The 12,515-nt window shown below is 37.3% G+C and overlaps 1 protein-coding gene across 3 annotated transcripts in view; it reads left to right on the plus strand.

Moving 5' to 3' along the window:
• The window catches only part of AASDH (aminoadipate-semialdehyde dehydrogenase), a 28,765-nt gene extending 18,303 nt beyond the window's left edge, over positions 1-10,462 (plus strand). For 2 of the 3 annotated variants that reach the window (XM_010859658.1, XM_010859657.1), the window contains 5 exons: positions 470-1,262; positions 5,223-5,386; positions 6,576-6,698; positions 7,219-7,350; positions 9,834-10,462. In XM_010859658.1, the coding sequence (XP_010857960.1) occupies positions 470-1,262; positions 5,223-5,386; positions 6,576-6,698; positions 7,219-7,350; positions 9,834-10,247 (1,626 nt within the window). In that variant the 3' untranslated portion in view covers positions 10,248-10,462. The other variant, XM_010859659.1, reaches the window with a different exon arrangement.
• The last annotated feature ends 2,053 nt before the right edge of the window (positions 10,463-12,515 follow it).

Here is a 12,515-nt window from a genome sequence, read left to right on the forward strand (position 1 = left end):
ACAGAGTTTTCTTAAAGAAGGATGTGTTTGTATAGTCTTATCTGAAAAATAGAGTGTATCTAAATAAAAGTATTATCCACTTCATTTTTAGATTCGTGGAAAATAGTTCTGATATATATATATATATGTGAAGTTAATGAAAATAACTATCCCTATATTATAGAAATATCAGATGTTATTATCCTGTGGGTTTTATAATTAGTAAATCAGATGTTTTTATAATTTCATTTCTTATTGTATGGGCAGGAAAACTGCTCTAAAGGGAAGTATAATTTGCAGTCCTAGGGTAGGCTTGTCACACTGTTGGTAGGATGATGAGGGTCTCCTTTACTATATAGAAAATCATGTTAAAATTTATTTTGTGTGTTTTGTGTTCATCTCATTAATGTAAGTACTGTCACTTATATTAGTGTAAATGCTGATTTTAGGCCTCGAACATCAATGTATTTCTCCCTTCTCCAATCTGTAGTCTGTTCTGAGTCTCTCAGAAGATGCTTTGAAGATTCCTGATGAGTCACTCTTCTTAAATAGTGGTGGAGATTCCTTGAAATCCATACGGCTTCTCAATGAGATTGAAAACCTTGTTGGCACATCAGTACCTGGGCTTCTGGAAATTATTCTCAGCAGTTCTATTTTACGGATTTACAATCACATCCTTCAAACAGTGTTTTCAGATAAAGATCTGACACTTAGCAAGAATCATGCCATGAAAAGAAAATTCAACTTTACTCAAGAGGAAACCAGTGGAAAATCTTTACGTCAGGAAACTGTCATGCCTTTAAATTGTGACAAGGAGATCAGTGCTTTTATTGCACTGAGCAGAGGGAATCAGATTTTGTCTTTGAATACTGATAGGTATTTAACTAAGTTGGGACATTGCCCTTCAACCTATTCTTCTGATTTAAATTCACAGACTGACGTTCAAAATAGAGAAAGCCTAAATACTCCACCTCTTATTGGGAAGTCAGAAGATCCATCCTGTGTTTTAGAAGTTTCTGAAGAGGAAACACCTGTGATTAGGGCTGAGAAAATGGAGTTTCGTGTGAGGTGGAGGTCAGACACAGGCAAATGTGTGGATGCTTCACCTCTGGTTGTAATACCAGCTATTGATAAGTCATCTGCAACTGTGTACATTGGCTCTCATTCTCATAGAATGATAGCAGTTGATCTTTACTCTGGAAAGGTGAAATGGGAACAGATTTTAGGAGATCGCATTGAATCCTCAGCATGTGTATCTAAGTGTGGAAACTTTATTGTAGTGGGTAAGTTTCTGAATTTGAGGTTTATAGAGTTAAATGGAATTACCATATGAAAATATCAGTAGAGCCAAGTTAAATTTAAAAAACCTGTGTTTAGTGGGTTTGGTTTCTGTCAAAGAATAATAATTACATGCTGATTCACAGTGTGGGCCTTGGGTCAGAGTTTCTGGGTCTGAACCTAGCTCTAAGGCTATTACCTGCTCTGTGACCTTCAACAAGTTGTGGAACTCCCTAGAACTTCAGTTTTCTCCTGAGTATATGGGCATAATAAATAAAACATGGTGCTGCATCACAAATTATTCTCAAACTTAATGGTTTAGAGCAATAAACATTTATTATTTCACAGTTTGTGTGGATCAGGAATTTAGGAGGAGCTTAGTTGAAAGTTCTGGCTCAGGGTTTCTCCTGTGGCTGCAACCATGTGAAAGCTTGACTTGAGCTGGCGAAATCTGCTTCCAAGATGGCTTACAGTGCGGCTAACACAAGACCAGTTCTTTGCTGAGTTTTGACAGGAAGCTTCAGTTTCTTGCCCCATGGGCTTCTCTCTGAGTGATCCAAGAGAGTGAGTGAGGAAAAATGCAGTACTTTTAGTGTCTAAAGTTGTAAATCATAATTCGTGCTTTATTCTGTTATTAGAAGCACATCATTTAAGTCTGGCCCACACTCAAAGGGAGGGGAATTGGCTCCATGTCTTGAAAGGAAGAGTAGCAAAGAATATGTGGGTATATTTTAAAACTACCACAATGATCATAGAGCTTCTGAGAGGATTAAATGTGATAATTGCTTGTGAATCCTTTAGTACATACCTGGTGGCTCAGACAGTAAAGAATCTGCCTGTAATGCAAGGGACCTGGGTTCAATCCCTGGGTTGGAAAGAACTCCTGGAAAGGGAAATGCTGACCCACTCCAGTATTGCCTGGAGAATTCCATGGACAGAGGAGCCTGGCGGGCTACAGTCCATGTGATTGCAAAAAGACTGAGCAACTAACACTTTTACTTTCTTTTTCAGGGACAGACTAAGTGCTCATTGAGTATTAGCTATTACCTGCTACTCTGTTTCCCTAAGGTGCAGGTGACTTTTACTTTACAAAGATACCAGGGTTCAAATATAATGTCTCTTTGACTATCACTTTCTTTTTACCCCTCCCCCAAACTACATTAAGTTTTACTTTAGTGCTCATGGAATCTGTTTACCAAAGCTTTTCAGTCTAAATACTTAGGAATATATCTCCCTACTAAAGTTGTCCTGGCTAGGATCTACTTGAATCTAAGTTTGATCCTTTCCTATTGAAAACCTATATTTTGAGAATTTTGCTACAGGAAACTTTCAGTTATATATATGAATATGAGTAATCCCTAGTCCGTGAAAGTCAGCTCATTGAGGTTATTGTTTGCATTCCAAGTGTCTACCCAAAGCCTGTGGCACACGGTGGTCACTTAGTCCCTTTTTTTTTTTTTTAATTTCCAGGTTTATTGAGATGTAATTGACATATGACATTTTATTAGTTTAAGGTATACAATATAATGATTTGATGTGTATGTATATTGCAAAATGATTACCACAATAAGTCTAGTTAGCCTACATCACCTGACACAGTTACCGTTTTCTTTTCCTGGGATGAGAACTTTAAAGATTCACTCTCAGCAATTTTCAAATATCCAAGTCAGTGTTGGTAACTATCACTTAGTACTTTATTTTTTTATTAATGTATGGTTTATACACAGTGGTATACAGTTCTGTATTTTGACAGATACATACTATCATGTAACCACTACCACAATTAAGAGTCCGTTGCTCCAAAAAATTTTTGTTTTACTTTATAGTTATTCCTCCTCCTATCCCTACCACCAGCCACTGATCTGCTTTTTGTTCCTGCTTGCAGGATCTTAGTTCTCTGACCAGGGATCAAACCCATGCCCCCTACAATGGAAGCCCGAAGTCTTAACCACTGGACCATGAAGGAAGTCCCTTAACAGTGTCTTTTGATGAGAAGTTCTTAATTTCAATGAAGTCTACTTTATAATTTCTTTTATGGATCCTGTTTTTGATGTCATATCCAGGAGATCTTTGCCTAACCTAAGGTCACAAAACATTTTCTTCTGGAGCCAAACCGAAAGAATGTTCTCATTAACCAGCTATTCCTGGTGTGAAAGTGAAAGTAAAGTCGCTCAGTCGTGTCCGACTCTTAGCGACCCCATGGACTGCAGCCTACCAGGCTCCTCCATCCATGGGATTTTCCAGGCAGGAGTACTGGAGTGGGGTGCCATTCCTGGCGTACTCCACTATATAGGACATTTCTCTTCATCTTCACTAAGTAGGCTGTCCTTTCCCTTCTGAGCAGTAACTGCCAGAAGAAAGTACAGCAGATACTCTGGAAATTGAGCCTCAAGTGGGCAGCAGTGGTTATAATCATAGGTGGAACCACCCAGAGTGTTGGGCCAATGCCTAGATTTCACTTCCCCTGACTTACATGCACTCCAGAAACTTGAGTGATCTATACTTTGTAGATTTTGACCACTCCCACTTCCAATAGGAGGGTTTTTTTTGGCCACAGCAAGTCAGAGACTCCTGCTCTGTCTTCTCATCCAAGCAGCAGTTTGGAAAAATCAGTCTACTATAGTTGTCAAGACAACAGGCTCTGGAGCTTGACTTCTCGAATTCACTTCCTTGCTCTGCCACTTACTACCTGAGTAGTTTTGCCCATAACTGTCCTATAACTTAACTCTCTGTGCTTTAATTTTGTCCTCTATAAAATGTGCATATAGTCATACTTCACTGTGAGGATTACATGAGTTAATAGGAATAAAATTCTAACAGTAGTACCCTCCATAAGATAAAAGGTCAGTAAACATTTGTTGTTAAGTTCCTGAGTGGTGGTCGATTCTTTGTGACCCCCATGGACTGTAGCACGCCAGGCTTCCCTGTCCTTCACTTATCGCTTGGAGTTTGCTCGGATTCACATCCATGGAGTTGGTGATGCCATCTAACCATTTCATCCTCTGCTATCCTTTTCTCCTTTTGCCTTGAATCTTTCCCAGCATCAGGGTCTTTTCCAGTGAGTTGGGTCTTCACATTAAGCGGCTAGAGTATTGGAGCTTCAGCTTGAGCATCAGTCCTTCCAGTGAATATTCATATTGTTAATATTAGCATTTCTTTTTAAGATTTATTTATTTATTTGGCTGCACTGAGTCTTCATTGCTGCACACAAGCTTTCTCTAGTTGCAGTGAGCGGGGCCTAATCTTAATTGTGGTGTGCAGGCTTCTCATTGCAGTGGCTTCGCTTGTGGAGCACTGGTTCTTGGGCACATGGTCTTCTGTAGTTGCAGTTCCCAGGCTCTAGAGCACAGGCTCAGTAGTTGTGTCGCATGGGCTTAGCTACTCTGTGGTATTGAGATCCTCCCCAACCCGGTATGGAACCTGTGTCCGCTGCATTGGCAAGCAGATTCTTAGCCACTAGACCACCAGAGAAGCCCAGCATTTCTTCTTTTTTTTTGGCTAGACTGCCAGGGAAGTCCCAATATTAGCATTTATTGAACACTTTTTATGTACTGGGCATTTATCCTAATTATCACAATAACCCTGGATGTAGTTGTATCCACATTCAGCAGAAGAAGAATCTGAGGCCCAGCAATGCTAGATGATTTGCCCAAAGGATGGCCATGACAAGATCTGAATCCAGGTCTGGCACAGCCTCTTTCTGCTGCGGCATGCTCATGTTCATTGTTTTCTTGGTAGTAAAGCACTTCTCAGTACCTTGAAAATGTAAGGTGTACTTACTGAAAAGGTTTTTTTACATAAGTGGTTACTGTTCATTTCTGTTTTGCTGAAATGTAAATCTGAGCCAAACATAGAGCCTAAATACACATGAAGAGCATCAAATATATGTTGTCATGATTTAAGCCAAATAATTATTTTCCAGTGACATATCTAAATCTCATCTTTAATATTTTGTTTGCCAACAGGCTGTTATAATGGGTTAGTTTATGTTCTGAAAAGTAATAGTGGAGAAAAATACTGGATGTTTAGTACTGAGGATGCTGTCAAAAGCTCAGCAACCATGGATCCAACCACAGGACTTCTTTACATTGGATCTCATGACCAGCATGCATACGCTTTGGATATATATGTAAGAATTCAGTTTGTCAGCTTTACACCATAAGCATAAATGGAAGAGCATGAAATTATCAGGTGGTGTTGACTAGGGGAGCAGGTATTAACTATTTTCCAAGTTTGTGATCTGGGAAGATTAAGGGATTAATTAACAGCCTTAATCTCTTAAGATATTTTTAACTTCCTTACCAAATTTTCACAAATTTGCTGCTCAGAGTTTTGAAATATAAAGAACTTAGAATTTACTATTGACAATAGAAAGAATCACAAAAATATCAATATTTTATATAAGAACCCAATTACATAAAATTTTAAAATTTAAGAATTATAAAATTTAAAAGTTGGGAAAAATTTTTGAAACAAATATGACATAGTTAAATCTCATAAGTATAAATTAAATTAAGAGTAAATATAAATCTATAAGAAAAATATAAAGGTCCAGATAGAAAAATATTCAACAAAGGATATAAATGGACAGGACCCTTAAGAAGAAATGGCTAGTAAATGTATATAAATTTATATAATGTTTAAGAATCAAAGGAATGAAAATTTAAAACTTTAAAGGTAGAGAAGCAAATGTTATTAGCTTAGAGGGTAACATTAAATGCTGATGAGAGTTGTGGGAAGTAAGCTTTTGAGGAAGACAGTTTGACAATTTGAATAGGTAACAATTTCATATCCTTTGACTCAGTAAAATTCTAGGAATCTATCGTGGCAAAATAATCAGAAACGTGGATAAATGTAAGCACCAGAATATCTTATTTTCAAGTTATTTGTACTACCAAGAAATTAGTTACAAATAGGGTAGAGAGAGAGTATTTTATGTTCATATGGGATATGATCCAATAATATTTAACAAGTTTTACAGAATAAGTGAGCTAAATTATATACAAAGTGTATGATATTCAGAATGATCTCAGGTATATTAAACTGTATGTATGTGTGTGTGCCAAAAAGATCACAAGGCAAAAATGCTAAAATGTTAGTTATCTCTGGGTATTGCCTTTTGCCTTCTTTTTATACTAACTTGATCCTCCGCAGTAAATATGTATTACTTTTATACTAAAAATATAAAATTATATTAACGAGGTAGACACACGTAACTTTAAAAGGGACAGGATATATTGATTTTGTGAATCACCCTCAGAAACCAATTAATTTGCTTTCTTTTTTGCTCTTTTAAAATTTTACTTTCTTGTTTACAGAAGAAGAAGTGTGTTTGGAAGTTGAAATGTGGAGGAACTGTTTTTTCTTCTCCTTGTTTGAGCCTGATTCCATCTCACTTGTATTTTGCTACACTGGGAGGACTTTTACTGGCTATAAATCCTGTAGGCATAAAATAATATTTACTGATTTTATTACCTATTTTTATTTAATATTTTTTACTTTGCTTAGAATTCTGAAAATTCGAAGTAGATCTCAACTAGATACAGTCCACACAGTACTGGATCAGAATTCACTAAAATGATTGACGTGAAGTCTAGAGTGATGAGAAAAATCTAAGTTCTGTGTTATGTCCTTTATCAGTTTTTTAAATTGGCAGAATGTTCTCAGTTCTATCAAGAACTTTGTGTCCATTCTAAGGATAGAGTTTATGTGCTAGTTATTTCTTTCCTGGTTTTATTGCAGGTTTTTATCTCAGTTCTCATAAATAGCACTCATTAATTTTTGTATATGTACAGTAGCTTCATTTATAATCAAGCTATAATATATAAGCTTCACTTATAGTCAGCATGCTACTGTAGCATTTTCTGATGTTACCTCTGGGAGGTTTATGAATTTGTTTTATAAAAGTAATTGATGAGTAGAATGATTTAAATGCTGTGAATTACGTTTTGCCCATGCCAGGCCACTGGGGACAGACTTTGGAAACATTCCTGTGGAAAGCCACTCTTTTCTTCTCCACGGTGTTGCCTACAGTATGTTTTTATTGGCTGTGTAGATGGAAATTTACTCTGCTTTACTCACTTTGGAGAACAGGTAAAAAATGTCTAGTTCTGTTTTACTTATCTTTGTCAAAAGCATAATAGTCGGTGACGACTAAAGTAAAGTTTTATACAACATTTTTTGACCCATCGTGTTGAAAGCTAGTTGTGTTTTAATTGTTAGCCCGTGGATTTTCAAATTTTTGAATGATGCTCTAATAGATTTAAAAGATTCTATCCATTGTTTTAATTTTGCCATCCTCTTTGTCCAATGTAAAAAATGTTACCATTTTTTAGCCAACTTAATTATAACCTCTATTCAGGTTGTGAAAATTGAAATAAACCCCTGCTTTTTCTATGAAAACCAAAATCTTCTACAGAACCCAATTTACTTTGTATGGAGGTTCCGTCTTCAACTTCGTGATCAGGGTATAGTGATCAGGGGAGCAGGGTAGGCCCCTGATCTTTCGTTAGGATAATAATCTCTACTTCTTCACCCACAAGTGACTATGGCACAACGTCTGTGTTTTTGATTTGAGGATTATTCTATGGACTTGAGTGTGCTAGCTCCAGCATAGGTTAGCCCATTGATGGCTATGGTTGCGTCTGGGTGCATTTTATTCTGCTTTTGCCCCTTATACACTAGCAGTTTCTTTTGTTCTGTGTGACAGTTATTTTGTGATGAAATCTTTTTTTTTTTAAGTCTTTTTTTTTAAGCTTTTGGTTGTGTTGGATCTTCCTTTCTGTGTGCAGGCTTTCCCTAGTTGTGGTGAGCAGGACTGTTGTTTGTTGCAGTGCGTGAGCTTCTCATTGTTAGTGGCTTCTCTTCTTCAGGAGCAGACTCTAGTACGCTCAGGCTTCAGTAGTTGCAGCTCAGGGGCTCAATAGTTGTGATTTGAGGGCTTTAGAGAACAGCCTCAGCAGTTGTGGCGCATGGACTTGAGTTGCCTGCAACACGTGGAATATTCCCAGGTCAGGGATCCAAGTCCATGTCGCCTGCATTGACAGGCAGAGTCTCATCCACTGTACCACCAGCGAAGTCCTGTGATGAAATCTTTTATTAAGTTCACTTTATATTTTTTATTTAGAAAGTAATTTGTAAGAACTGCCTTATGATCCAGCAATCCCACTGCTGGGCATACACTCTGAGGAAACCAGAATTGAAAGAGACACGTGTACCCCAATGTTCATCGCAGCACTGTTTATAATAGCCAGGACATGGAAGCAACCTAGATGTCCATCAGCAGATGAATGGATAAGAAAGCTGTGGAACATATACACAATGGAGTATTACTCAGCCATTAAAAAGAATACATTTGAATCAGTTCTAATGAGGTGGATGAAACTGGAGCCTATTATACAGAGTGAAGTAAGCCAGAAAGAAAAACACCAATACAGTATAGTAACGCATATATATGGAATTTAGAAAGATGGTAACAATAACCCTGTGTACGAGACAGCAAAAGAGACACTGATGTATAGAACAGTCTTATGGACTCTGTGGGAGAGGGAGAGGGTGGGAAGATTTTGGAGAATGGCATTGAAACATGTATAATATTATGTATGAAACGAGTCACCAGTCCAGGTTCGATGTACGATACTGGATGCTTGGGGCTGGTGCACTGGGATGACCCAGAGGGATGGTATGGGGAGGGAGGAGGGTTCAGGATGGGGAACACATGTATACCTGGGGCGGATTCATTTCAATATTTGGCAAAACTAATACAATATTGTAAAGTTTAAAAATAAAATAAAATTTAAAAAATAATAATTTGTATATATTCTCACCTTTGGATTTCTAAATAGTTAGAAGAGGCAAAGGTTCTTACTCCTTTTTTTTTTCTTCTCTGAATAAGCCAGAGAAAGATTAAAGTAATTTTGTCCAAGTCAGGAAGAAAATTGAGATTATACACCATGTATCATGAATATACCCACTTTTTTATTTTGCTGCTACTATGGATTTGTGAACATTACCTTAGACTTATGCCTCTTCTTCCTGTGAGTTTTAAAATATTGGCTGACAGGGTAATCTATAGTAGCTTTGAAGTAAGCAAATAGTATATATCTACAGTGTAGACACACAACTCATAGCTCTTTGTTTAAAGCTTTAGTTCAACTTATTGCACATAAACTTTTCTTTTCAGCTTACTTACCTCCTTTTTCCTACATCAGGAGACTAGAGTAAGATACAGTTTTTAATAAGATACACTGGAAACTCAGTGCAGTTTTATCTTAGAAATCATTGTCTCTGAACATATTAATAATAACTTTTGGATGAGGTTTGAAATGAATTTATATTCTGCATAGTGGTGATTTATGTAATAAGGGCACTGGTGTTTCTTATGTTCGATTTTACCACTGGGACAGAGGTCTAATCTGAGGGTGCTACTTTTCAGAGAAAGCTATTATTTTCTCTATGTATATTTACCATTCAGTAGCCTACATCTCTCACATTTTATTAAGAATTTCATAAAGCTTTAATCTACAGAATTGTTGAAATGAGATGAATGAATTGTTTTTGCCTTTATCACCCTTCAGGTTTGGCAATTCTCTACCAATGAACCAATCTTTTCATCCCCATGTACCTCAGCATCAGAGCAAGAAATATTTTTTGGTTCTCATGACTGCTTTATCTACTGTTGTAGTATGAAAGGTCACCTCCAGTGGAAATTTGAAACTACTTCAAGAGTGTATTCAACGCCTTTTGTTTTCCGTAACCACAACCATAACAGTGAAATGTTACTGGCAGCGGCATCTACTGATGGGAAACTGTGGATCTTGGAATCTAAGAGTGGACAGTTGCAAAGTGTGTATGAACTTCCTGGAGAAGTTTTCTCTTCTCCTGTGGTCTGGGAATCAATGCTTATTATTGGATGTAGAAATAATTATGTTTATTGTCTGGATTTATTGGGTGACAAAGGTAATGAAGTGCAGTCCTTACAATATACATGAGATATCTGAAAATATTTTATATTACTGAGCTTGTGGATAGTCATATTAAAGATTATATTTTGTTTAAGAAACTTGTCTATTACACTTTATTGGAAAACAACCATACTTTACTTCCTATAGGAGCAACAGATGCTTTTACAAGGAATTATAGAATGAAACACATCCTAATGCCTGTTATAATTATTAATTAAAGGAATATCGATGTTCTTCTAATTTCTATAGATGTCCTACTTTGGTTTTTTTTATAAAAGACCTCTGGGAAAAAAGATCAAAATATACTTGGTGGGTTAAAAACTTAGTCTGTGATGTAATTAACATCAACACCATTCACTCGTTTTTACTGAGAATCATAACGAAATGTTGTCAAAGATAGGATCTATTTATCAAATTAGTTTCCTTAATTTAACATTTTTAAATGAACAAAGTACCAATGTAGAATAATATATATACTCTGTATTGTTTCAAGTTGATATACCTTCTTTTCTCAATTTTTGATACATGAACATTGACTAATATTTTTTACACCTATATTTTTCAGTTTATTAGATTTTACTGCTCATGGGAAATAGATGGGGAAATAGTGGAAACAGTGTCAGACTTTATTTTTGGGGCTCCAAAATCACTGCAGATGGTGACTGCAGCCATGAAATTAAAAGACGCTTACTCCTTGGAAGGAAAGTTATGACCAACCTAGATAGCATATTCAAAAGCAGAGACATTACTTTGCCAACAAAGGTTCGTCTAGTCAAGGCTATGGTTTTTCCTGTGGTCATGTATGGATGTGAGAGTTGGACTGTGAAGAAAGCTGAGCACCGAAGAATTGATGCTTTTGAACTGTGGTGTTGGAGAAGACTCTTGAGAGTCCCTTGGACTGCAAGGAGATCCAACCAGTCCATCCTAAAGGAGATCAGCCCTGGGTGTTGTTTGGAAGGAATGATGCTAAAGCTGAAACTCCAGTACTTTGGCCACCTCACGCGAAAAGTTGACTCATTGGAAAAGACTCTGATGCTGGGAGGGATTGGGGGCAGGAGGAGAAGGAGACGACAGAGGATGAGATGGCTGGATGGCATCACCGACTTGATGGATGTGAGTCTGAGTGAACTCCGGGAGTTGGTGATGGACAGGGAGGCCTGGCGTGCTGTGATTCATGGGGTCGCAAAGAGTCTGACACGACTGAGTGACTGAACTGAACTGAACTGAAGTTGCCCCCAGTAAACTGTACCTTCTCTGGAAGCCATGCCCTCTGTGCTTCCCCCTTCTCTTAGGCCTGGGCTAGGCCTGTGATTTGCTGTAACCTAGAGAATGCAGTGATGGTGATATTATGCCACTTTCTGAGCCTAAATTTTAAGAAGTTGTGGTAGCTTCTGCTTTTATAGCCATGGGAGCCCTGAGCAGCCACATCAGTCTGGCTGTCTACTGGAGAAGACATGTAACGAGGGAGCCATGAGCTAAGACTACACTGAGAAGAACCAAGGAAGCCAGTGAACAGTGACAGTCAATGATATGGCCCCCAGCATTCCAGCCAACTCCAGCGATACACTGTGTTGCTGACCCTTTCCCCTAATTCTGCAGACAACTGTAGTATCATTTGATTTGTTCATTCATTCACCAGTAGAATCTCAAATATCAAACATGCCAGAGTTCTTGGTGGCAAGCAATAGAAGGTAAATTTGGGCTATTTTAAATAGAAAGTGTTTATTTTTATTGAAGTATAATTGATATACAATATTATGTATTTTTTATTGAAGTATAATTGATGTACAATATTATATAAGTATTATATAGAAATTCACAGTTTTTAAATGTTATATGCCTTTAAAACATTGTATTCCCTGTGTTAGACAATATATCCTTGTAGCTTATTTATTCTATACACAATAGTTTGTACCTCTTAATCCCTTACCACTCTTTTGCCCTTCCTCCCTTCCCTCTCCCCGCTGGTAACCACTAGTTTGTTCTCTATATTTGTGAGTCTGATTCTTTTATGTTAGAGTTACTAGCTTGTTCTATTTTTTTAGATTCCATGTAAAAGTGATATCATACAAAATATTTATCTTTCTCTGACTCATTTCATTTAGCATAATGACCCTCCAAATCTATCCATGTTTTGCAAATGGCAGAATTTTGTTCTTTTTATGGCTGAGTAGTATTCCATTGTCGGAGAAGGCAATGGCACCCCACTCCAGTACTCTTGCCTGGAAAATCCCATGGATGTAGGAGCCTGGTGGGCTACAGTCCATGGGATCGCTAAGAGTCAGGCACAACTGA

Source organism: Bison bison, unplaced genomic scaffold (genome assembly GCF_000754665.1).
Source record: "Bison bison bison isolate TAMUID 2011002044 unplaced genomic scaffold, Bison_UMD1.0 scf7180017864458, whole genome shotgun sequence".
NCBI lineage: Eukaryota > Metazoa > Chordata > Mammalia > Artiodactyla > Bovidae > Bison > Bison bison.